Consider the following 27,510-nt stretch of genomic DNA (forward strand, 5'->3'; position numbering starts at 1 on the left):
GAATTAGAATCACAATATTTAGAATCCCAATTCTGACTATGACTATTAGCTAACATTTATATTACACTTACTATGTGCCAGGTACTGTGCTAATAAGCACTTTACAATTATATTTCATCTGATCCTCACAACAATTCCAGGAGGTAGGTACTGTGTGAGCATAGGCAAGTTACTTGCCATCTCTAAACCTCAGTTTAATCATGTATAAAATGGAAAAACATACTACTAAGAGTCCCTCTTGCACTGGGTTGTTTTGAGGGGAAAAAAAACTGTGTTAACTTTAACGTATTATATAAATGTGAGCTGTTATTATACCAAATGGTGAAACATCAGAAGCATTTTCATCAAAAGCAGTACAAAATAAAGGTGCTCATTTTTGCCACTTTGATTTAACATAGTATGAGAGGCAGGGTGGTATAGTTTACTAAAAATAGACCTGAGGGTCAGAAAAAACCCGAGTTCAAGTCTCACAACCTCCCAATGCACCAGGCAATTCTCTACGAAGACTATAACCTGCAGGACAATAGCAGATTTGCATTGATGGAAGGAGTTTCCTTACTGGAGTTTCTTTATATCAATGAAATTAAAGGTTCCTAACCAACCACCCTTCAAAAATATTAGAAATGATTTAAAAAATCCCCATAATGGAAGAAATAAGTGAAAATGATTTTCATTAAAAATTTTTTAAAAATCACAATATCATTCTTGGCAAATAGCATCTAAAATTCGATTTCAAAAATATATTAAGCACTTTTAATGTCCAAACCATTTTGCCAGACAGTAGAGATACAAAGACTGAAAGAAGAAGAAGAAAAAAAAAAGCCCCTCTCTCAAATAGCTCATGATAATTAGGGATAAAACATATACACAAATATGCATGTTACCAGGAAAAGTGATGAAGAAGAAACACTAACAACTGAGATAATTAGAGAAGAAATCACAGAGGAGGAGCCAGATCCTGAGTTTGGCCCTAAAAAACAAACAAACCAAAAAAAAAAAAAAAAAAAAAGGATGAAGAGAGGGAGTGCATTTTAGGCATGGAGAACTGCTTGTCTATAAATGCAGAGAGGCAAGAGACAACATATTCAGCTCAGAAGAAAGCTAAGAGTTCAGTTTGCTAGAATTTATGGAGAGGAACAGCATAAAATAAGATTGGAAAAGTAAACAGAAGCCCGACTGTAGGTTTTAAATATGAACCTAAGTTCTTATTTTATTTCATAGACTAGTGGTCATCCTAGGGGAGGCAGTGCCTATCAAGAGGACTGATAAACTTGGAGAGTTTCACTGTTGAGTTGGAAGATAGCTTTCTAAGGCTTCAGAAGAAAGGGTACTGAGGAAGTAAAGATAACAAGTGTATCTTGTTCTTCCTAGGAGTTTCCAAGGGAAAAGTGATAAAAATGATAGTTTAAGGGAGCAGTACATCAAGTGAGGGTTAAGAATGGGTTAGACCTGAGCCCTGGGAAAACAACCAGTTGACTCCATTAACAAAAGCTCACATTTTCACAAAATATATTCATATAATTCAATCCTCTTTTCTATTCCTCTCTGTAAACTGTTAATGTTTGTTAAATTCACAAGAAGATAAAAAATTTTAATAATTTTAATTTTTTTTTAAGAAATAACCATTTAGGGGCAACTAGATGGCACAATGGATAGAGCAGTGGCCCTGGATTCAGGAAGACCTGAATTCAAATCCGGCCTCAGACACTTGACACTCACTAGCTGTGTGACCCTGGGCAAGTCACTTAACCCCACTGCCTAGCCAAAAAAATAAATAGAAGAAGGAAGGAAGAAAGGAAGGAAGGATGGAAGGAAAGAAAACCATTTGGGGGCAGCTAGGTGTATAGAGTGGATAGAGTGGATAGAGCTCCAGCCTTGGAGTCAGGAGGACCCGAGTTCAAATCCAACCTCAGACCCTTGACACTTATTAGCTGTGTGACCCTGGGCAAGTCACTTAAACCCAATTGCCTCCCCAAAAAGAAAAAAAAAGAAAAAAGAAATAACCATTTGATTGGGGCAGGAAGAGAAATAATGATTGCAGCAAATTACTGTATTAGACAAAAGAGGCTAGTCTTGGCAAGGAAACGGGTCATATCTTCCTCAATCAATCAACAAGAATTTGTTATTACTTTATCACATTAATATAACGTATGGCATAATATATAATATTAATAGATAACAATAACATAATATCTAAATTAATTCCCTGTTATTCTTCATTATCACGGTCTACTACCTGTCAGGCACTGGGATAGACACTAAAGATACCAAAACAAATTGAAACAGTCCCTGCCTGGACAATGCAATCTATACAGGTTGCCAACATGTATCCATGTTCTATAGGTATTTATGTGTATGCATATATGTGACACACAAAATAATTATGAGATAATTAAATAACTGTTTATGTACACACATATATGTATTATACATAAATACATGGTTAGGGTTTAGGGGAAAGTATAAACGAATTCTGTTTGGGGCATTAGTTTAAGATGTCTGAAGGACATCTAGTTTGAAATGTTCAATAGGCAATTGGTAATCCAGAACTAGAGCTCAGGAGAGAAACAGGGCTGAATATACATCTGACAGTGCTCTTCGTAGCAATGATAATTGCTGATGAGGCCATCTAATAAGTAAGTACAGGCAGAAAAGAGAAGAGGGAGTAAGAGCCTGAGGGGAGGGGCCGAGGAACACCCCCAAGTTGTAAATATGACACAGATGATGTTTCAGCAAAGGAATCTGAGGAGGACAATCAATCAAAGACAAAAAGAGAAGAGTAATAAGAATCCAGACAGAAGCATCCAGGAAGAAAGGATAATAAACTTTCAAAATACCACAGAGCTTTAAAAAAAAGGATTATGAAAAGGTCATCATATTTTACAATTAAGAGATAAATAGTAATAAAAAGGGGACATGTAAAGAAGTACATCTTGGCTATCAGTAATGGTGAATATGTTGGTTGTTCTGCTTAAATGTTTCTTTGCTACTAGGGAGGATTTTTTTTTTAAACACCAGGGAGTGCCAATAATATTAAGAAATTTATTTTTAAAAATGCTTGCAAATCAATTCCATATTTCATCCATCTATCCTCCTAGTTTTACCTATAAATGCTCCCAGGATAAACTGGCTAGGTCTCAAACCAAGCTTTCTACAGGTTCATTTTTCACCTCCATCACATTTTTGCTGAGACAATACTGTTCATATTCTTCCATTCTCCTCCTCCACAATGTTTTTAAAAAGAGTTTGTAATCTAATTCATTTCTGGCATCAGGGCCATATTTTCCTGCTTGCCAAAGACATCAAAAAAGTATTTACTAGCTAGGGTGGTTTCTGAGCTCTTTTGGCCTCAATGCTGATAATAAAAGCCTTTATTCTCATCCATTTTCCATTTTTCATAGTCAAAAGCTTGTTTAAAGAGATTAAGTTAGATTGTGTTTATATGCAGTATTTTCATCTTTATTTTGTCTTCTAATTTGGTGTATTGATTTTTATTAATCAATTAGCCAAATGCACAACAGTTTATTTTAAAATAAAACCAGTATTGTTAACTAGTAATTCCCTATTTGTTAAGATAGTCAGCTTTATTTTTTGTTGAGATATTTGGTGAATACCACATCCACTGTCTTCCAAAACACTTGTTAAAGAATGTATTGATGAAGTAGGGTCAAAATTGTATATCTAAAACTAAATGATACCATTATTTACAATGGAAAAACACTAGATGTTTTCCCAGGATAAATAGTGGTAAAGTAAGGAGACCCTCTCTCTGACAGTTCTTCTACAAGCTATCATAATTAGGTAAGAAAACAAAAGCATAAATATCAGAAAGGAAGAGGCAAAATAATCCTTATTTATTGACAAGATGAAGATACATTGAGAAAATCCCAGAGAATCAATGAACAAAATTAACAGATGATTGATAGCTTCAGTGAGGTACCAAAATGCCTCTCGCCCCCCAAAAAAAAGACATCATGCAAAAGCCATCAAAATTTCTATAATAAGCAGAAAAGGAAGAACAAAAGAGAAACTTAAGCGAAATTGTCTTAAAATAACTACATATACTAATATTAACCCACCAAGACACATAAAATATGTGAATAAAATTATAAAACACTTTTGACAGAAATAAATGAAGACTGAAATAAATGCAGAGAGACTCACTGCTCATGGTTAGGCTTGATCAATATAGTAAAAATGATACTACTTGCTGAATTAAAGCATTTAGAACTCTGGTAGCAAACTACCAAGAGAATACTTTAATGAAATAGACAAAAATAACAAAATTCAAGAATCTCAGGGGTCGAGGATCTCAAGGAAATGATTAGGAAAAAGTATGAAGAAATAGAGCACAGCATTTAGCAGATTCAAACTATAATATAACACAGTAATAACCAAACCTACTTGGTACTGGTTATAGTCTATTAGAATATAAGCTCAAGGGGCAGCTTGGTGGCGCAGTGGATAGAGCACCTGCCCTGAAGTCAGGAGGACCTGAGTTCAAATCTGGCCTCAGACCAAACACTTGACATTTACTAGCTGTGCAACCCTGGGCAAGTCACTTAACCCTAATTGCCTAAAAAATAAAAATAAGAATAAATAGAATATAAGCTCCTGGAGATCAGGGACTATATTTTTTCCTTTATTTGTATCCTCTGTGCTTAGCATAGTGCCTGGCACAAAGCAGCCACTTAATAAATGCTAACTGACTGACTAAAAACAAGAAAACAGACGTGAAAAATATTAGCAAGAAACAGGATCAACTGAATCAATAAACAAAAAATTATTTATTGTCTACCATGTGCCAGCCACTATATGAAGTGGCAGGGACACAAAAACAAAAATGAAATAATCTCTACCCTCAAAGAGCTTACATTCCAACATCAATCACTGAGGAAAGGACTCACTTTTTTTTTGAGACTTACTAGGAAAACTCAAGGAAGTTTGGAATATATAAGGTTAAACTAAGATCATAAACCATATACAACAATAACTTCAAAATGAAAAGGTGACTTAAAAATATATAAGGTCACACTACTAAAAATGAGAAGAGAAGGAAATCAGGTACTTTTCACAACAATGGCTAAGGAAAAAAATTGCAAACGAATGAGGGAATAGAAGAAATTACAAAAATTAAAATGGACAATTTTGACTACATAAATTTAAAGCCTTTTGCAAAAATAAAATTAATAATAATTAAAACATCTGAGTTTTCATCTCACACCAATGGAAATTGGCAAAGACAAGAAATGGGAAGACTAAAGGCCATAGGAAGGCAGGCACATTATTAGACTATTGGTGGAGCTGTAAAGTGATCCAATTATATTGAATATGATTTTGGAATTATGTAAGAAAAGCAACTAAACTTTTCATGCTCTTTGACTTAGTGATCTCACTACTGGGAGAGTCTCCCAAAAAAGAGGTGCAATATATACCAAAATATTCATAGCAAACTTTTGTGGTACTAAAGAACTAGAAACAAAATGAGCATCTATTGATTGGTGAATGTTCAAAAAAACTGTGGAGCATAAATATAATGTGCTGCACTGTGCAGAAATGATGAATAAAGATAAAAGAGCCAGCCTCAGAGTCAGAAAGAGTTTTTCTTTCTATCATGGGTCCTTACTACCAACAGCTCCAAAAGAAAAAAACAAAACAAAACAGAACATGAGGAATTCAGGAAATCATGACGATTTCTATGAATTGATATAATGATGTAAGCTGAACCAAGAGAACAATATACATGACTACAGCAACTAAATGAGGAAGTCCAATGACTGAGTAACTGAAAAATGAATGAAGGTCTTGGGAGAGTAAATAACAAGATATACCTACCATCTCACAACAGAAAAGCTATTAGGACAGAACATTATATACTTTCCCTTAAGTGGTTACTGTATCGGGTATTTCTGTTTAATTGTTTATCTTTGTCCCAAAGAAGGGTTCAATCTGGAGAGGGTTTGAAATAACAGGGTTATAAAAACTGATAGCATCAATAAAAACATTTTCAATGAATGCACAGGATCATACATTTAGACCCAGAAGGGACCTTAGAGGACATCTAGTCCTTTATTTGACAGATGATGGAATTGAGGTACAGAAAGGTTAACTTGCCCAAGGTCATATACATAGCAATTAAGTGACAGGGACAGGAGATGACCCCAGGTCCTAACTCCAAAGTCAGCACTCACCTCACCACGCTGTGAATTCAGGACGTCCTGAATCATCTGTTGAAGAATTTGTAAACAGACTAAAAAACAAACAAACTATTGATCCATAGGACCCTTCTTCATCCTGCACCCTTTTATGGTAACTCAATGAACTCAACTCCTTATTTCACCTCTCTGAGAACCTAGATTCCATCCTTACATGGAGCCAAACCCCTGCTCTGACTTCATTTTCTCTCCATCCTAGAGTTAACCAATTCAACTCCACTCCATTTTTTTAGACCTTCATAGTCGATATTATCAGACTATCACAACAAACGGGAAGAAAGACTATTTTGCATTTGCCCAGTGGAGTTCTACCAATTTGAGTGCATGATACTAGGATTTCTGCTTCAATGATTAATGAAGATATGTGTGGATGATACAAACTAGTCAGAGGTATTACTCTATCCAAATACCCTAAGTCTTATGGAAGACCTTGACAGAAATAATAAGCAGAAATAATAGCATTAGAAAAATCTGAGATGACTGGTCCAAAGCAGAGGTCAGTAAGCTATGGTTGGTGAGCCTTAGTTTGCTGACTCCTGGCCTAAAGTATTAAAAAAAGGCCAGTTTTTCCAAGATTCTATAAAAAAAAATGAAGAAGATGGATACTCCAGGAATGTGAGTGCACCTTCAAGAAGGAGAAAGAATATCAAATTCAGAGAACAGCAAGGAGACCTGTTTGGATGGAATACCGAGTATATGGAAGGAGTATATGAAATAAATATGGAAAGGTAGATGAAAAGCTACCATTATGAAGAATTTTAAATGCCAAGCTAAGAAGTCTGTATTTTAAACCAGAAGCAAGAGAAAAGCACTGAACTTTCTTGGGCTGGGGAAGCAACGTGGTCAGATTTGTTTTACAGGGGCAAGAACTGTTTCTCAAAAGATAAGTCAAAGGATATGAAGAATTTTCATATAAAAAATGCAAACGATCAAATCATGAAGAAATCTTCCAAATCACTAATAAAAAGAGAATTGCAAATTAAACCTCTGAAGTTTTACCTCATAACCAAAAAATTAGCAAAGAGGATTAAAAAATTGAAACAGTCAATGTCGGAGAGGTCGTATAACATCAAGTACATTAATCATGGTGGAACTGCAAAAACCATTATGGAGAACAATTTTGTAGTATACGAGCAAAACCACTATTCTATCTATACACTTTGACCCACCAAACCCACTACTGGGCATATAACACCAAGAAGATCAGTAACAGATGAAAGGACCCATGTATAATAAAATGTTCAGAACAACATTCATTAAGGTAGCAAAAAATACCGTAAATAGAGTAGCTGTCCATCAACTGAAGAATAGTTGAACAGGCTGGTATAGAAACTTAATGGAGTATTATTTCATCATAAGAAATCACCAAGATGATTAATTCAAAGAAACTCAGGAAGATAGGAACTGCTGTAAAGTAAATGTAACCAAGATGACAATACATACATATAACAACAATAACACTAAAAGGCATCTGAACTCTGATCAATGCAATGACTAATCTTGACTCAAAAAGGCTGATGGACTGATGATGAAATATATTCTTTAATTTAACCTTCTGAAAAAGGTAATGAACTGCATTTGTAGAAAGCTACCAGACATAGTTAATTTATCCAGTTCATCTGTTTTGCTTAACTGTATTTTGTTCTAAGGCTGGGGGGAATGATGATTGGGAAATAACATCACTGGGGGGCAGAAAGACATGAAGAGAAAAGAATTTATTTCTAAAAGACAATATATTTTAGATATATATAGTCATGCGGTTTCAGAATGATCTACAAGCCTTTGAGCTCTCTTAATCTCAAACTGTATTTCTTAATACATTTTTCCTCAATCCTTTCCTGTACCTAACTTTACAGGGAAGTCGAGTATCAACCTATTTTATACTGACTTGCTTGAGAACGTGTCAAACTAATCTTAGCTTTCTTTTCCCTTTGTAATAGAAGCTGTAATTCTTTTCACCATGGTCTGTTTACTTATGCTACTAAGAAGCACTGTAAGTTGATATAACCAGGTGTTCTATAAAATGAGGTTTTTTATGGCCTTTGGGTAACTCAATGAACCCAACTCCTTATTTCACCTCTCTGAGAACCTAGCTTTCATCCTTCCATGGAGCCAAATCCCTGCTCTGACTTAACTTTCTTCTCAACCCTACAATTAACCATTTCAACTCCACATTGTCCTCTTCTCTCAAATTCCTTGCCCTCCTGAGCCCTGTATTATCACCCTTTACCCAACTCCTTGAGAGAAGAGATTGTTCCATTTTTTTTTTGCCTTTGTAACTTCAGCTTCCAGCACAGCACCTATCACATAATAGGCATTCAATAAAATTTTATTGATTTTTTTTAAGTTTAATTAATTTATTTTATTTTGTGAGGCAACTGGGGTTAAGTGACTTGCCCAGAATCATACAGCTAGTGTTATGTGTCTGAGGTCATATTTGAACTTGAGTCCTCCTGACTCCAGGGCCAGTGCTCTAACCACTGCGCCACCTAGCTGCCCCTGGATTATATCTTAACTGACAATTTTACTCTAAATTAAACCTAAAAGAGGGGGCAGCTAGGTGGCGCAGTGGATAGAGCACTGGCCCTGGAGTCAGGAGGACCCAAGTTCAAATCCGGCCTCAGACACATAACACTTACTAGCTGTGTGACCCTAGGCAAGTCACTTAACCCCATTGCCTAGCCAAAAAAAAAAAAAAAGATATAATCCAATTCCTCCATCAGTGTAGTACATTGTTGAAAAAAGATTTAGAGAATCAAGAATTATAACATTTAAAAAGTAAAAAAAACAACTGTGATTCGTTAGAACCCTTTTCACCACTCTCACTCTGTTAAGTGAAAGGAGGCAGAGGACCATTGTGTATTTTTGTTTGTTTTATTGGTCCCCATGGTCAAATAATTTATCACCTAATGGCAAACTTCTCTGAACTTAGCTAGACTGGACCTTGGACAGCAGATATAGTCTGTCACCAGTATCATATTCTGAAGTCTTTCCAGCTTAGAACAATCTGCCAGATTTTTCACTCTGCAGGCATCCCCTTCAAGAACTCACTTCCACATCATGATGAGGCACTAAGCAGGGCTTCTAGAAGAAAAACTGTCTGGTTCTAGGCAAAATGTAGAAAAAATAAACCAAGGGAAAAGCATAGAAATCCCAGAAATAGAATCAATGAGTTTAATTCTGTGACAAGGTAAAAGACAGACTAGAGGGTAGAAAATACCATTTTATACTTACTGTTTTGTATCCTCTCTCTATGGTACAATTCCCCACCTTAATTTAATTAGAGGAGGGTCCCAGGTCTAAGACTGGCCAGGGCTGGAATTGTGTGGATCCATAAAGTTGATTAAAATTCTAGTTTGGGAATTTATGAAAGGTACAGCTGAGAAGTATCTATGCAGGTGCCAATCAACAACATATAACAGACAAGCCAAAATCCAGCACCAAGCAGGAAAAATGAGGAGGTAAAGGGCCAGAAGCAGAAGATGACATCAGAACTGGGAAGTGGGACTGAAACAAAACAAAGTCTGAAATGGGATTATTGGAGCAGCCTAGACTTCAGCCATGGTTCAAACTCAATAGAACAAGAGCATCAATTTGTCACCCCCACACCAAGGGGTTCCCATTACTGCCACCACCCACACGAGCTACCAAAGACTCAACAGACAACAGCTCTCATTCCTTGCAGCCTAAAATTATGCTAAAGACATAAAGCACACAAGTCCTGGCTGCTTAAAGAACTATAAAAAAAAGACGAGTAACGTGTCAACTAAATCTCTCATTAATTAATGAGAGAAGATAAGAGTATAGCTAAAAGGAAGACATTAAGAAGGGAAATAACCAGCAAAATCAAATAAGCCTTCAGTGGGGATTCTAAAGAATTCACGGATAGATTTGGGGGGTGGGGGCCATGAACTTGGATGGAAAAAATTACTTTATTTCAATAGATTAATAATTTTTTAATAATATTTAATTTAAAATAACACCAGCTATTAATAAAGAATAATTAATTCAATAAATTAATCATTATTTCAATAGAAATGGTTTCCTTTGTAATTCTAAACATTTTAACACATTATTCTAAAAAGGGGATCCATGGGCTTCACCAGAATACCAAAGGAGTACATGAAATAAAAAAGGTTTTTTTTAAAAAACACCTGGCCTATAAAGGCAGGTTATATGGAGTAGACAGCTAGGAGATGAAAATATGCCTGAGGTTTCCTGTTTGTGGAAACGTTAATAAAGCAGTTTTGCTCACTTTCCATCCCCAAAGAATAATCTTGGCGTAGGAATGGGTAGTAGAAGTGAATGATTCCATCAGTTATGTTCTGAGGCTGAACTAGAAGACAACTACTAACTCAGGGAATGTGCTTTTCAGAACGCCGGCTGAGGCAACATTAGAGGAGAGAGTTCAAACAGAGATAGGTAGAAATGAGTGTTACTTGCAATGAGCTGACAACTGAACCTGTGGACCCTGAAAAAGAAATAACCTCAAAAAAGATCCCCAGTCCTCTTATTGGTGGGGTTTAGTGTTTGAGAAGAGGTTTTAGGTAGCAGTAACCACAGAATCATGAAATAAATCAGTTAAGGTCTCAGAAGGTAGAAGATGCAGGAAGACACATGTTGGCTCAATACAGTTATTTCTAACAGAGCTGTTCACAAATGGAATGAGCTGCCTCAGGAATGAATGAGTTTTCTGCCACTGGAGACCTTCAAAGAGACTGTATAATTACCTATCACAAATTTTGGAGAGGGGTACAGATTGGATTAGATGATGTCTGAGGGTCTACATAGATAAAACCAGTGCCTGATAATCCTGTACATAATAAAAACATAAGAATGGTTCATTATTTTTAAAATGTTGGTGAAATGGCAAGCATTACAGTAGAAAAAAATTAAATTTAATCCTCTCCTTATATTATACCAATAAATTCTGGCTGGATCACACAATTTAAAATTTTTAAAAACTATATTTAAAATTGTATCACATTTTTAAAAGGCAATATTGTATTCTGTCTCAGTTGTGAAAAGCAGATACATTTTCAACTATTAAATAAATAGAAATGTGCAATATAATTGTAAGAAAACAGAAGAGATTGGCAAAAAAAAGATACGTCACAGATGTAACAATTAAAAATTCAACATCTAAAATTGTAAGACAAGGAAAAACTAGGTAATTATCAACTTAGGAAGGGCTGAAAAAATGTAGTTTATGAATGCAACAGAATATTATTGTACCATAAGGAACAATAAAAATAGGGAATTCAGGGACTCATGGGCAGACTTGAATGGACTGATACAAAGTAAAGAAAGCTGAAACAACAGTATAACAAAGACAATGGCTACAATGCCATAAATACAACACTGAAAGCATGTGAACTCTCACAGGAAATGAGTTCAGTCTTTGTCTCAGTGAACAGATGATGAAATTCATTTCTCTCCTTAGTAGAAAGCATGGTGACTATGGGTAAAGAAGACTACATATACTGCCATGTCCACTGGTTTGGCTTACCCCCATTCCATGTTGCAAGGGAAGGTTATATGGAAAAGGCTAGTTTATTGGGGTATGATTGAGGTTTAAAAAAAACCAAGTCATAAATAAAATAATTTTGAAGACTTTTGAAAATGTTTAAGGTACTGATACAAAAATTCAAGGGTAACACAGTCCCAAATAGAAAAAAAGATCAAAAGTACAAAAAAAATTTATAAAAGAGTATATACATATTGTAAATAATCATTTGAAACTGTTCAATCTCATTAAGTGAGAAAAATGCAAATAAAACATCAAGATACCATTTTACAGTCATAAAATTCGAAAAAATAGCCAATAAAGACAAAACTCAATGCTGGTAGTGGGGTTGTGAGAAGAAAAGGTACGCCCATACTTTGCAGGCAGAATTGTAAAATGGTAGACTTTTTTTTTGTAGGACAATTTGGTCTAACACTGTTGCTTGACACATTCTATCTCACCTTAGACCCACTTCACCTTTGTCAATGACTTCATAACCCAGCTCACCTTTTTTTTTTTTTTTTTACTCTTAACAGGTTGTTGATTAGAAAACTAATAGGAGGCAGAGAGGAAACAGGACACTATTATATTTCCTATTATACAAGATCAAAACTTTGGAGGAGGAAGCCAGATTCTGGAAGGCCTTGAAAGCTAAGCAGAGAATTCAAGACTTGATCCTATTGGAAACAGAGGTGCCACTGCAGTCTGCTGTCATCGTTTTTTAACTGGAAAAATGACACGTGAACGTTTTGTTTTAGGAAGATTAATCTAGCAGCGATGTCCAGGATAGACTGAAGGTCAACAAGGTAGTCAACATCATTTATAAGCATGTACTATGTACCAGGCACACACTACTTGTGGGAAAGGAAAAGATACTAGAGTCAAGGCGGCCAGCTAGTACACTATTGCAGGAATTGAAGCATGAAGTAGCAGAACTGATGAATTTAGAAGACATTTTGAAAGCATTCTTAATGTTGCTATTCAGCCATTTTTAGCATTCAACTCTCTATGACCCCATTAGGTGTTTTCTTGGCAAAGATATTGCAGTGGTTTTCTTCTCCAACTCATTTTACAGATGAAGAAACTGAGGCAAACAGGGTTAAGTGACTTGCCCAGAGTCACACAGGTAGTGGGTATCTGAGGCCAGATTTGAACTCAGGAAGATGAGTCTCCCTGTCTCTGGGCCTGGCAGGCTATCCACTGTACCACCTAACTGCCCTGCAATGTCAATAGGAAGTGGTAACTAAGGCTTATAGTCGGTACAGGGGAAAGAGCACTGAACCCAGAGTCATGAAGGCCTGGGTTAGAATCCTGACGTAAGACGTTTACTAGCTGTGTGACTCTGGGCAATCCTGCATCAGTTTTCTCATCTGTAAAACAGAGATCATAATAGCACCAACTTCACAAGGTTAATGTGAGGATCTAATAAGGTTAATATTTGTTATGCACTTTGCAAACCAAAAGCACTATATATATGCTAGCTACTACTACTATAACTACTATTATTGTTGCTAATTATTATAATTTTTTTATTATTAAACAAAAGACTGTCTTGTTCTGCCTGCCTAAGCCCTTTGGCTTTAAAGGGCTCCTGGCTCCTTCTTCAGCAAAGATATGTTCTCTGGACAGATCAAAGAACCCAAAGAGTCAAAGAACCTAGGGTATGAAATGATCTGTTCTCTCTCCTTATCACTGCTGTCACACTCCAATATTTAGGGTCTTTGCCCCAGGGATCCTGAAATAACAAAAAGGTAACTGCAACCTGCCATGTTAAAATGAGTAAATACTGAATACAGTATAAACATACAGTATTTTATGATTTGTATCCCAATTACCCAGGTTAATCTACCCAAAAGAAAAATATATAGTTTAGCACAAAGCATCAGTGCTAAGTAGTGTCTGACACATACTATGCATTGAGTAAATTTCTACTGATTTGACTGTTCTTATTTAAATTATAATATTTCAAGGCCTGAGGCAGTACTCATATTCAAATAGCTATGTCACAAAATAAAGTTAATCTTGCGTTTTATTCCCAGTTCTGCCATTAGTTAGAGACCCTAAAAAAGTCACAACCCCTAGGCCTATATTTCATCTGTAAATTGAGGAGTTTGGACTGCATCTTCAGTTCTCAAAATGTGGGCTACTGACCCCTGATATCCTTTTAGGGGGTCCTAGAGGTCAAAACGATTTCCATAATAATACTAAGACATCATTTGCCTATTTAAAAATTTCCTTTTCCAACTATATATCTATGCAAGGACTGATTTTTATATACTTCAACCAGAGTAATATCTGACAACAGACTAAATGGAGAAACATGAGAATCTGGCTATTTTCCATTATGCCAGACATTACAGAGATTTGCAAAAATATGTAAAACAATGCTACTCTTCTATTTTTTTTATCTTGAAAAATATGATTTTTCAAAAAAAGGAACTATTCATGTTAATATGTAATGGGTTTTCTAAAATATATCAGTTTTCATTTCTAGTACTGATAAATAAAATCTACATAAACAAAAGCTTTCTGAGGTCCTCATGAAATTGTAGGAATATAAAAGGGTTCTCAATAATTGTTAAGGGTATAAAGGGATCCTGAGACCAAAAAATTTGAAAGCCATTGGTCTATATTATCTCTAAATCCTAGGATCCTTCCTCTTCTTAGTGCCTCCAAAGTTTAGGTACCTCCCAAACCTCTGTCCTCAGCCTTCTTCTCTCCACACTCTCTCCCTCAGCCATCTCACCTATTCCCATACCTTTAATTATGACCTCTGTGCAGATGACCACCTCAATCTGTATCTCTATGTCCCACTTCCACTATCCCATTTTAAGCTTGATGTCCTCTCATCATTTCAAATTCAAAATATAAAAACATATCATCTTACCCCCAAACTTGGCCCATCTTCCTCATTTCCCTGTTTCTGCTGATTCCCTAGGTCACCCAAATTAGACACCCCAGTCTTCAAGGTTTTCTTTTCTCATGCAACATCCTTCTCCCCATCCATGAGTTGCCAAGTACCACTGAATCTACCTCCACCAAAACTTTCTACCTCTGTTTACTATCCCTCCTTGTCATTCCCACTGCCAACTCCTTGGCTCAGGATCAAATTACTTCACCAGGATTACTAGAAAAGCCTTTCATCTGTTCTCCCATCCTTTGGTCCTTCCCATCTTTAACTGATCTTTGATATCACTATCAAAACAATGTTTCCAATACACAGTTCTGGTTACATCACTCTCTTTATTAAAAATAGTAATGACTTACAATTGCTTTCTAAATGAAATACAGACTCCTTAACCTAGTATACAAGATCTACTAGTTCGAATCTCCATGTCCAATCTTATTCCTATTAGTTCCCTTTATAAACACTGTCCCAAAAACATTGAAATTATGTTCCCCAGTCTTATCACACTCTTGGCTGTCTCCGTGCAAGGGCACATGCAATCATGCAACATCTCTAAAAGGAATTCTTCATGTCAGACCTCTGCCTTTCGAAATCCTTCTCCTAAAAGGCCTAGCTCATGTCTCACTACCTCCACAAAATCTTCCTTGATTCCTTCCAGTTTAAGGTGAGCCGTCCTTATCTCAGTTATCTCATGTCCCTCTTTCTTCACCAGTTAAACACCATCTAACTTATGTTATAGCTACTTGTTTATAGAACTCAGCTCAGGTGCCTTCCCTGATACTCCTCCTCCCCCCAGTTTGTCTTTTCTCCCTCCTCAAATTACACTGTGTTTATTTATCTGGCTACAATTTATGTCTCTTACTCCACACTCCCAAGTAGGATTCCAGTTCTTACTGTCAATTAATCAACAAGTATTTATGAAACGTCTACTACGCCCCAGGCACTCAATCCTGGCAGGTCTGGTTTTATTTTCATTTCTATATCCCCATACAAATAGTAGATACTTAATAATTATTTGTCAGATTAAAAGGTCTGCACCGGCTTTCTTGAAAGTAGGCTGTTTGAGGGCAGAAACTGGGTCACTGTCCTTTAAACCCTCAGCAAGAAAGACAAGGTGAGACAGTGTGACAGCAGATAGAGAGCCAGTCTCTGACTCAATTAGACCTCAGTTCAAAGGCAGAGACTGGGTTGCTATCCTTTATACGTACCTCAGCAAGAAAGACAAGGTAAGAGAGTGTGACAGCAGATAGAGCGCCAGTCTCTGACTCAATTAGACCTCAGTTCAAAGGCTGCGGCTGCCGGGGTGGCTGTGTGGCCCTGAGTGAGTCACTTCATGCCTCAATGCCTCAAGCAAATCTCTAAGAGTATAAATTGCTCAACAGGTGCTGACCTGCAGTGATAAAGGGAGTTTCCACATCTGAAGTTCCTATGCCAATTAAATCACAGTTCAAGTTTAAAACAAAACATTACCCTTGTGCTTTGCACAGATCTTTCAAAAATGGAACTGTGATCTCAAGGATCTGGAAGTTCCCTTCAAAGATACAGATGTCGGAAAAGAGGGAAAAGTATAGAAGATATAACAGAAGGAATTTTTAAGAGCAAACTGGGAAAAGTCACCCATCAAATGGAGAAGGGTACTAGAATGAATTAGAAGCAGAATTCAACACTGTATGTTGTTTATAAGATTCATAATGAGTTGAGATGAGATGGAATGTATTGTGCTTTAGGCAAATTCAAAAAAGCAGGGGTTGGCAATCATAATTTCAGAAAATATAACAGTAAAAATAAACATGGCTAAAAGACGTAAGCAGAAAAATCATAGTATGCTTAAAGGTAATACAGATAGGGAAATAATATCAATATTTATGATATATGTACTAAATGGCATGGCATTCTTGAAGGAAAAGTTAATCTAATTCCAGGGAGAAAGAAACAGCAAAACTAACTTGATATTCCCCCCCTAAGCCCTAGCCAAATTTAGCAATAAGGTAAATAAAAAGTTAGGGACCCAAACTGAATTTTAGAAAAGTTAGACATGAAAAATCTCTGGAGATTATTGAAATGGAATAGAAAGGAATATACACACTCCTCGGCTATGTATGGCACCTTTAAAAAAATTTACCACGCACAAAAGCGGTGATATTAATATATCCTTTCTTTACTGACCAAAATACAATTTAAAATATAATCAAGGGTATTTGAATAAAAGATTCAAACTGAAACAGAGAACACATAAATCCTAATGAAATGATAGTCAAAGAACAAATAATAGAAACAATAGATAATTTCATCAAGGAAAATAATAAAACAACGTACCAAAAGTCTTGGGATGCAGTCAAAGCAGGAAGAAAACTTTCATTTCTAAACTCTTTCATCAACAAAAGAGAAAGAATACAGCAATAAACTGGGCATACAGCTAAAAAACTATAGAAAAGCAAGGAAACAAAAAAACTGAATTGTTAAATAAAGCTAGCAGCTTGTTTTTAAAAGAAACTAATAGCTACATAAACAGAAGATAGGTGATAAAAAATTGCCAACATCAAAAATGAAAAAGAGGAATTCAAATAAAGGATAATGGAAATTATTAAAAAGTATTTTGCCAGGTTTTTTGACAGCAAAAATGAGAATGTAAATGAAATAAATTAACATTTCCAAAAACATAAAATAAAAAGGTTATCAGAATAAGAAATAGAGAATTTAAATAAACCAATCTCAGAAAAAAATTAAACAAGATATAATGTACTCACAAATGGAGGAAAAAAACTTCTAGGATCACAAGGATTTACAAGTGAACTCTACAAAATATCAAAAGACAAATTAACTCCAATTGTACTTTTTTTTGCAAAAATAAAGAGGGTATCCGAACAAATTCCTTCTATGAGACAAATGTGGTCCTGATACTTAAACTGAGGAGGTACATCACAGAAAAAAGGAAAAAAAAGGACAATATATCTGATGAATTCAATGCAAAAAGACTGAATAAAATATTAGCAAAGCAAATACAGTGACATACATAAAAAATTATATGCTATGATCAGGTTGGATTTATACCAGGAATGTAGAATTGGTTCAGTATTAGGAACTACAAACATAACAGACAACATTAATGATAAAAACAATTTTTTAAAATCACATGATTCTATCAGGAGATGCAGAAAAAAGCATTTGACACAATGCAACACACTTTCAACAGCATGTGAGTGGGAGTGGAGAAGGCAGATGGTGGGAGTAATCCAGGAAGGACAAATGGTAAGAGGGCAGAGTAGTCAAGGGCAAGGAATTTGAGAGTAGAGGGTAATAGAGTTGAAATGGTTAACAACAGTTACTGTACAAAATCAATGCAATTAAAACTAGAAGGTAAACAGTAAACTGGGGGAAAATATTTGAAGTAAATTGGTCTGATAAATGTCTGATGCGCCCAAGGGATTGGGCAGCTAGGTGGTAAAGTGGGTAGAGGGCCTAGAGTCTGGAAGACTCATCTTCCTAAATTCAAATCTGGCCTCAGGAACTTACAAACTGTGTGACCCTGTTTGCCCAAGTTTCCTTAACTGTAAAATGGACTGAAGAAGGAAATGGCAAAATGCTCCAGCATCTTTGCCAAGAAAACCCCAAATGGGGTTACAAAGAGTCAGACGCGACTAAAAATGACTAAACAACCAACACCTAAGGGATATATAGGGAACTGATACAAATACATATAAGAATAAGAGCCATTCCCCAGTAGATAAATGGTCAAAGAGAAGAAGGAAGAAAGGAAAGAAAAAGCCATCGTGTGCCACACATCACGCTAAGAGGTTTTACAGACTTCTCACCGGAAAACAAAAACAAAAAAGCTATCAACAACTGTATGAAAAAATACTGCAATTCACTGATAAATAAGAGAAATACAATTAAAATAACTGTGATGTTCCATCTCAACCCTATTAGAATGGCAAAAATGACCCCACAAAAAAGGGAGAATGGCCATTTTTGGAAATGTTATGGGATGACAATAATCAATATATTACTGGTGGAGTTATGAAGCGGTCCAAACATTCTGGAAAAAAAATTGGAAGCATACCTAGAAAGTCACTAAATTGTGCAGACTCAACTATACCACTATTAGAAAGAGATCAAAGATCAGGAAATGAACTCATACATAGAAAAATATTTATAGCAACAGTTTTTGTTGTGCCAAAGAAATGGAAACAAAATGGAGACTACTGACAAATGGCTCAACAAATCAAGGTATATAAATGTAATGAAATATTATTGCGCTAAAAGAAAGGACAAAAAGGCATATATTCAGATAAATTTGGGAACAACAGTATGAACTTATGTAGAATGAAGTAAAGAGAACCAGAACTATTAATACTACACTGACCAGCATTTTAAACAAGAACAACTTTGAAAAACTTAAGAACTCTGATCAATGATCACAACTGCAGAAGTCCAATGATAAATCTCGCATGCCATCACTGGGCAGAAGCAAGAGACTCTAAGGACAAAATGAATCACATGTTTTCAGACATGACCAATACAACACAAATCTGATTCACTCGACTACATTTATCTGTTACAAGGGAGGGTTTTAATTGGAGGAAAAGGAGAGAATGTGTTGGGGTGGGAACAGTATGAGGTAATGATAGTGGTTTTTAAAAATGCCAGTGAAACATTTTTAAAAATACAGAAAGTAGGGGCAGCTAGGTGGCGCAGTAGACATTGCTCCAGCCTTAGAGTCAGGAGGACCTGAGTTCAAACCTGGCCTCAGACACATGACACTTACTAGCTGTGTGACCCTGGGCAAGTCACTTAACCCTGATTGCCTCACCAAAAAAAGGGGGGGGGGGCGGCAAAAATAAATAAATAAATAAAAATACAGAAAGTAGAAAAAAGAAAGTTCAGAAGGGACACTAATAAGGGCAGTGTTGGTACTATCATTTTAAGTCTAATGTATACTTTGTAGAAATTATGAACTCTCAAGTTCATAATAAAAAAAATTATTGAAGGTTAGGATGGCTGGACCATAGAAGGGAGAATAAGGTGTAATAAGGTTAAAAGATAGGATAGGGCCAGGTTGTGAAGAGCTCTAAATGCCAAACAGAGTTCACATTTCATCCTGGATATAATAGTGAGCCACTAAAATTTATTATGCAAGGTGTAATATAGTCAACCTTGAGCTTTAGGAAAAATCATTTTGGCAGCTGTAGATTAGATTTGGCAGTTGTAGACCGTAGAAGATTGGAGCCAATGAGACCATTTTGGAGGCTATTAGAATAATCCAGGTGATGAAGACCCGATCTGAGGAGGTGGCCATGCAAGCATAAAGAGGATATATTTGAGAATTATGTTGGGGCCAGAAACAAGATTGAGCAGCTGACTGGATAAGTAGGGTGAGTGCCGGATATGAGGAGCTGAGAATGGTTACAATGAAGTTAGAATCCTTGGTGACTGAAAGGAAGGTGGTATCTTTAATAGAATTGAAGAAGTTTAGAAAAAGATGGATTTGGGGGGAAAGATAAAAACTTACATTTGGACATACGGAATTTGAGGCACTTACAGGACATTCACTTCAAAATGCTCAACAGGCAGTTACTGGTGTTGAACTGGAACACAGGAAAGAGACCAGGGCTGAATAAATAAATCTAAGAATCATCTGCATAAGCAATAACTGAACCCACAGAAGCTGATGAGGTCACTGAGTACCAAACTTCAGAGAGAAAAGAGAAGGGCCAGGTAAAGGCTTTGGAGGATACCCACTTGGGTATGACATGGGAGGATGATCCAGTCAGAGAAGTAGAAGAAAAAATGGTCAGCGGTGTCATGCTGCAAAGAGGTCAAGAAGGATTAGGGCTGAGAAAAAAAAAACTGTGGGATTTGGGGATAAGGAGATCATTGATAACTTGGAAAGGGCACTTTCTTTTAAGTTATAAGATCAGGAGCTATTTTGGAGAGGATTTAGAAGTGAACAAGGTTTACTGGCTGCGTGACCCTGGACAAGTCACTTAACCCAATTGCCTCCAAAAATAAATAAAATTAAAAAATAGAAGTGAACAAGAGAAGAATGATGGCAATGAGCATAAATAGCTTTTTTCAAGGAGTCTGAGGAAAAGGAATTGTGTTTCAGTTCAACACCAGTAACTGCCTATTGAAGAGATGTAGGACAATCTATTGCAGGGATGGTAGGAGCAAGGAAGGGTTTTTTGTTTTAAGGATGGGTAAAACTTGTGTTTGTGGGCAGTAGGGAAGGAACCAGTAGATGGAAAGAGACTAAAAATGAGAGGGAGAGGGAGGATGTCAGTAGGGGCAATCAGCTCAAGATGACAGAAATCAAGGATACATGGAGAGGGGCTGGCCTTGACAAGAAGGGTCATATCTTCCTCAGATATTGGACTAAAGGAAGAGATAATGCAGAATGATGTCAAGGGTTCCAAGATGCAAAAAAGGAGAGAAAAGAGTACTCAAAAGGCCTTGCTTTTCTCAGCAAAGTATGCCAAGATTCTCAGTTGGGAGGGTGGAATGTGGGAGTGCTGGGCGGGCAGTGGAGGGGGATGAGGATCTAGACTAGAGGCAAGGGAAGAAACTTGAGAAGAGAAAGTTTGGAACAATCTCTTTGTAGATAGGAGCTGACCACTGATTTCAATGGTACGAGGAACTCAGGAAAGAAAACTTAAGAGTCCTAAGAGAATTACTCAGGATAAGAGATATCAGACTCACTGGGCCTGCAACACTCTGACCACCAAACCAGACTGAAATGCAACTGGAAAATGTTTACCAAATATAAATAAAAATACAATAAAATAGAGAAGAGGTTAATTTGTGGTTTTCTAAGTAAAATGCCTGCCCCAAGGATCTGTTTCTATTTGAGTTTGGCCACCACAGGTTCAGAAGACTAAAAAGTGAAGGGGATTGCCCAGGGTCACACAGACAGTCTTATGTCAGAAGCAGGACTTGAACCCAGGTCTAGGAGTAGCTAGGTGGTACAGTGGATAAAGAGCTGGCACTGGACTCGGGAAGACCTAAGTTTAAATCTGGCCTCAGATACTTACTGGCTGTGTGACCCTGGGCAAGTCACTTAATTCTGTTTGCCTCAGTCCCTCATCTGTAAAATGAACTGGAGAAGGAAATGGCAAACCATTTCCTTGCCAAGAAAACCCCAAATGGGATCAGGAAGAGTCAGATGTGACTAAAAAAAGACTGAACAAAAACAACAATAATTTTCTGGCATCAAGGCCAGTTATCTATCTACTATGTCACGCTGCCTCTTCCAGTAGGGAGTGGGATGGAAATTCAATTAGGAAAGAATAAAGGGTTATCTTGCTATAGTGAGGGCCAGGTTGGGATCTGAATCAGTTTCATGATTTCCTCTAGCTTCCTTCAGCAACACTTGAGTGGGAACAGAGGAGGCTGATGGTGGAAATAAATCAGAGCTGGGATTTGGCAAGGGATTCAAAAATAGAGCATAATATGGAGGTGAACTAGTTAAATGTGGGGGGGGGGAGGGGGGGGAGGGAGAAGAAGAGAGAAGGAGGGAAGGAGAAGGGGGACAGAGGGGGTACAGAGGGAGACCCGTGCTGCAGTGGGAGACCTTGGCCTGAGACCTGGGGCCTAAATTAGGTGACTATGGTAAGAGTAAAGGGAAGGGGACAGACAAGAGAAACATGGAAGCATAATGAAAGACGCTTGCGGACTGATTGGCTACGGGAGGTAAATGACAACCCAGGCTGTGAATCTGGGTGCCTGAAAGAATGGTGGTGCCCTCCACAGAAATAGGGATCTTTTGCCTGTTTTTCTTTGTTACAAGAGATAGTGGTATTGAAGTGACAGGGAGATTGTTTTTAATAGCATCTATAAAATCTTTTGGGGCAGCTAGGTGGCACAGTGGATAGAGGGCTAGGCCTGTAGTCAGGAAGACTCCTCTCCCCGAGTTCAAATCTGGCCTCAGACATTTACTAGCTTCTGACCTTGGGCAAGTCACTTCACCCTGTCTGCCTCAGTTTCCTCATTTGCAAAATGAGCTGGAGAAGGAAATGACAAACTACTCCAGTATCTTTGCCAAGGAAACCCCAGGTGGGGTCACAAAGAGTCTAATATGACTGAAAAACGACCCACAAGCATTTTAAACATAAAATTCCTGTTATTCAGTTACATCACTCTTTCTCTCAGAGATCTAATTCACTTCCAACTTCCTTTATCCCCTCTATAGAAAATACCACAAGATCTGCATCTCCTTCTCTGACCTCTCTTCCCAAACACCAATCCTGTGTATCCCATTAGCTCCTAAAACATTTCCATTTGGAAACTCATCACTTATTCTTTACCTTCCCTCCTTCCCCCCTCCAAAAAGACCTGGTCTCCTTATTTCTTTTAAGGACACCACCATCATTCCAATTACTCAGCCTCAAAAACTTGATCTAATCCTTAACTCTGATTTCTCCTCTGATAACCAGTCACCAAGCCCTATCCCATCTGGCTTCATTATGTCTCTTCCATCAAGCCCAGGCAAATGTAATGATTAATACTTTTTGCTTACAGGCTTCCTCATCCCACCAGCAAAAAACAGAAACAAAACAAAACAAAAAAAACCCTACACATCAGCACCACATTAATCTTCCTAAATTATCACTTTTATTATGTTTCTCCACAGCTTAAAATTCTGAGGCCCATACGATAACAAATTTGGAGCTGGAAGGATCTTGGAAATTATCTAGTTTTTTACAGATGTGGAAAGTGAAGTGAGTAACTTGCTCCAGATCACACAGAAAGTAGAGCTGAGGAAATGAATTCAAACTCAGGACCTCTGACTCCCTACCAGTCAAATTCAGCTGCTCACTACTAAAGGGGCAGCTAGGTGGCACAGTGGATAGAGTACTGGGCCTGGAATCAGGAAGACTCATCTTCCTGAATTCAAATCTGGCCTCACACACTTACTAGATGTATGACCCTGGGCAAGTCACTTAACCCCGCCTGCCTCAGTTTCTTCATCTGTAAAATGAGCTGGAGAAGGAAATGGCAAACTACTCCAGTATCTTTGCCAAGGAAACCCTAGGTGGGGTCACAAAGAGTCTAATAGGACTGAAAAAAACACCAAACAACAACAGAATAAGGTAAAGTCCACATGGCTTAGAATGACTTCTACCAATCGACCCAATCTATCCTTCCAAGCTTCAAGGTAGGAATCATCTAATATTTCTTTGTATGTCCCCACATTATCCTTGTACATACACAGCAAGCACTTCAATAAGCTATTGTTGATATAATATAATATAATATAATATAATTAATATAATCCTAGCACTGACCAGTGCTTGGATTTCTCAGCAGTTGCCTTCCCAGCAGCACTCAGACTGACCCCCAGGACTCTCGGGCTCAGTTTTTGGTTATGGTTGTCTGAATTCCACCTGAACTTCATGTCCCAAAACCTATTTCCCAGTTTCACATCTCTGTGCACCCATCACACAAATAACAAAACTTAGTGTTGCTCTTACAATCTGATGCCTGGCCAAGAAAGAGACCTTGTGGTCTTCCTAAACTGATAATCCTAAATTTTCCAGGTCGATCTCACCTCTCCAGCACCCAAATCCTAGCGGACAGATTACTGAGTCCCCAAAATACCATAAGCCATAATAACCTGGGATGCCAAAATCCCCTAACCAAAAATGTCCAGTGAATTTAAATTTGCTAAATACACAGACTCATTAAGCACTACCACCAGGGAGGAGAAATTTATGAGGCTGGCTCTTTTGCCAAGGGAAAAACACATACCCTGTATTTGGAAGAAAAAAGCTGTCTTCACTGTCTCTGGCTTTCCTACCCTGGAGTTGACCCTACCACTATGGCTCCTTCACAAAGCACAGAGGCTTAAGAGCAGCCCTAATCTCTCTCCTGAGCTCCAGTCTTACACTGACAACTATTTTTCTGTTGTACAGTAATGTCCAACTTTTCATGACCCCCATTGGGGTTTTCTTAACAAAAATACTAGAGTGGTTTGCCATTTCCTTCTCCAACTCGTTTTACAGATGAGGAAACTGAGGCAGTTACGTGACTTATCAGTTTGCAAGTGTCTGAGGCTGAATTTGAACTCAAGTCTTCCTGCCTCCAGGCCTGGCACTCTATCCACTGTACACCTAGCTATCCCACTGCTATTCAGACATCTCAAATTGAATAGGCATCTCAAACTCAGCATGTCCAAAGCAAAACTTACTCTCTTTACTCCCCAAACTCCCTCCTTTTCCCAGTTTTCCTATTGTGAACAAGGACACCACCATGATGAGTTATCCAGGCTCACAACTTGTGTGTCCCTTTCAATTCCTCCTTCACACTCACTGGACACAATCCAACCTTCATAAAATCTCTCCTATGCATCCTCTTTTCTCCATTCACACAGACACAACACCAACTCAAGCCCTTATCTTCTCTCATTTGGACTATTGTAGTAGCTTTCTACTTCGTCTCCCTGCCTCGTCTCTCCCCGCTCCAATCCACCCGCATTCAGCTGTCAAAATGATTTTCCTAAAGTGCAGGTCTGAGCATGTCACCCTCCCCACCACTCAATAAATTCCAATGCCTCCCTATTACCTCCAAGATTAAACATAAAATCTTCTGCTGGGCCTTCACAACCTGGCCCCTTCCTACCTTTCTAACTTCTGCCACTTTAATCTTCTGGCATGATCTAGGTACTCTGCCCCACTTGCCGTTTCTTCCATAGGGACAGTCCATCATCTCCCGACTCCAGGCCTTTGTCTTGGCTGGCACCCATGCCTTGAATGTTCTTCCTCCTCACCTCGGCTTTTCTGGCTTTCTTCAGGACTCGGGTTCAAATTCTACCTTCTGCAGGAGGCCTCTCTCTAACACCACTTTTCCCTCCCACCTCCCCTATGCCTCTCCTCTACATTCCACTTACTCTGCATATATCTCAAGTATACATTTGCACGTTGTCTTCCCATTTACAATATGACCTCCCTGGGGGCAAGTTCACTGTTCTTGCCTTTCTTTGCATTTCCAAAACTTGCCATAGTGTCTTTGCACAAAGTAAGGACTTAACTAGATGATTGCTGACTGACTAACTTACTACATTGTATCCTTAATAAACCAGGCCTTGCGGCCTCTCACCAATTCTCACTTTCTTTAATCTCCTATATTTTGCTTTTCTTACTTATCTCCCCTATTAGACTTTAAGCTGCAAAAAGGGAAAAACCTTCTCTTATTCTTTGAATTCCCTCAGTTTCTAACACTGTGACTTACATAAAGTAGGAACTGAAAGAGAAATTATTCTGATGACAAAGAAAAGGAGTCTTAAAGAGACCAGTGTGGATATACAAGGAACTCATCCAGCAACACACACATACACACACATTGGGGCAGCTGTGTGGTGCAGTGGATAGAGCGTCAGGCCTAAAGTTAAGAAGACTCCTCTTCCCAAATTCAAATTTGGTCTCAGACAAATCACTTTATTTGCCTCAGTTTCCTCATCTGTAAAATGAGCTGAAGAAGGAAATGGCAAACCACTCCAGTATCTTTTACCCAGAAAACCCCAAAATGGAGTCACGAACAGTCAGACATCACTGAAATGACTGAACAACAACAAAGCATCTACTTCCCAAGGGTTGTTATGAGGATAAAAATGAAATATTTGTAAAGCATTTTGCAAACCTTAAGACTCTATATCAATGCTAGTTACTGTTATTATTAATTATTTTTAATTGAAAGGATGACAGTGGAGTATGGACAGGGATTTATGTTTGGCCTTGTGCTATTTAACATTTTACCATCAACTTAGATAAAGGCATAAAAAGCATGTTTATCAATGTTACATATTGAAATCTGAGAAGGTTAGCTAACAAGACGGAAGACAGTTTAGCTCTAAAACAAACACATCAGTTACGACTAAATAGAGATAAATTTTAAAGTCTGACACTTGGGAGTCAAAAAACAACTTCACCAAAAATAACAGTTTGTGTGAAAGAGATAGGGATATGAGAGGATGGTAGACCCCGTGTAAGTCAACAAAGTGATCTGACCCCCATTAATACTTTCTAGTTAATATGACCGTGGGCTAAATTATGAAAGGCATAGTTCTCAGGCCTACAGATCTGATAAATCGGCTGTCCTCCACCCCATTCAAACCCCATCTGAAGTACATTTTAGGAAAGACAATGTCTAGCTGGAGAATAACCAGAAAAATGCATCCAGAATGGTGAAGAGCCCCGGGACCAAGGTGTATTAAATCTAAAGGAACTGGGGTTAACCAGCAAATAAGACTAAGGAAGAGAGATGAACATGGGCTTCAAGTTTTTGTACAGAGGTCACCTGGAAGAGAGATCAGACCTGTTCTGCTTGATCCCAGAGGTACAACTAAGAACAATGGGTAGAAACTTCAAAGAGGAAGATTTAGGCTTGATATAAATAAAAACTTCCTAACAATTAGCCATCCCAAAGTGGAATGGCTGATCTCTGGAAGTAATGCATTTGACTTCACTGGATTTCTTCAAGTAAAATTTGGATGCCAACATCAAGTACCCTGTAAGGGAATGAACTAGATGGCTTCCGAGATCACTTCCTACTCTGTGATTCTAATTTGCTATCTTGTTAACCCTAGAAGGGTCAGAATTTAACAATACTTTGAATAATCAAGATTCATCGATTCACATAATGCATATTTTAAATCCATGAGGCAAAGAAAATAGTGAGAGGATGAAAACTTTTATTTCAAAGTAGAATTATGACAAAACGCCATCGATGCAGCAATGACACCAACCTAAAGTGAACATACTCAAAGTCCAAGCCCCAGCAACTACCATGACCTAGATCAGACCCCACTTTGATGATCATGCCTGTGCCCCACTTTCTGGGCACCCCACCTGCTAACAACTCCATGTTATAACCGTAAGCAGAGCATCATC

General features: G+C 37.6%; 1 protein-coding gene across 4 annotated transcripts in view; it reads right to left on the minus strand.

Moving 5' to 3' along the window:
* The window catches only part of PTPN3 (protein tyrosine phosphatase, non-receptor type 3), a 287,103-nt gene that overhangs the window by 205,927 nt on the left and 53,666 nt on the right, over window positions 1-27,510 (minus strand). The window contains exon 1 of one of the 4 annotated variants that reach the window (XM_027859061.1): window positions 20,139-20,157. The exons of the other annotated variants lie outside the window; for them this stretch is intronic. Within the exon in view, the coding sequence (XP_027714862.1) occupies window positions 20,139-20,148 (10 nt within the window). The 5' untranslated portion in view covers window positions 20,149-20,157. Of the gene's footprint in view, window positions 1-20,138; window positions 20,158-27,510 lie in introns of those variants that run through there. 4 annotated transcript variants of the gene reach the window in all.

Source organism: Vombatus ursinus, unplaced genomic scaffold (genome assembly GCF_900497805.2).
Source record: "Vombatus ursinus unplaced genomic scaffold, bare-nosed wombat genome assembly UNPS02014158.1, whole genome shotgun sequence".
NCBI classification, from domain to species: Eukaryota; Metazoa; Chordata; class Mammalia; order Diprotodontia; family Vombatidae; genus Vombatus; species Vombatus ursinus.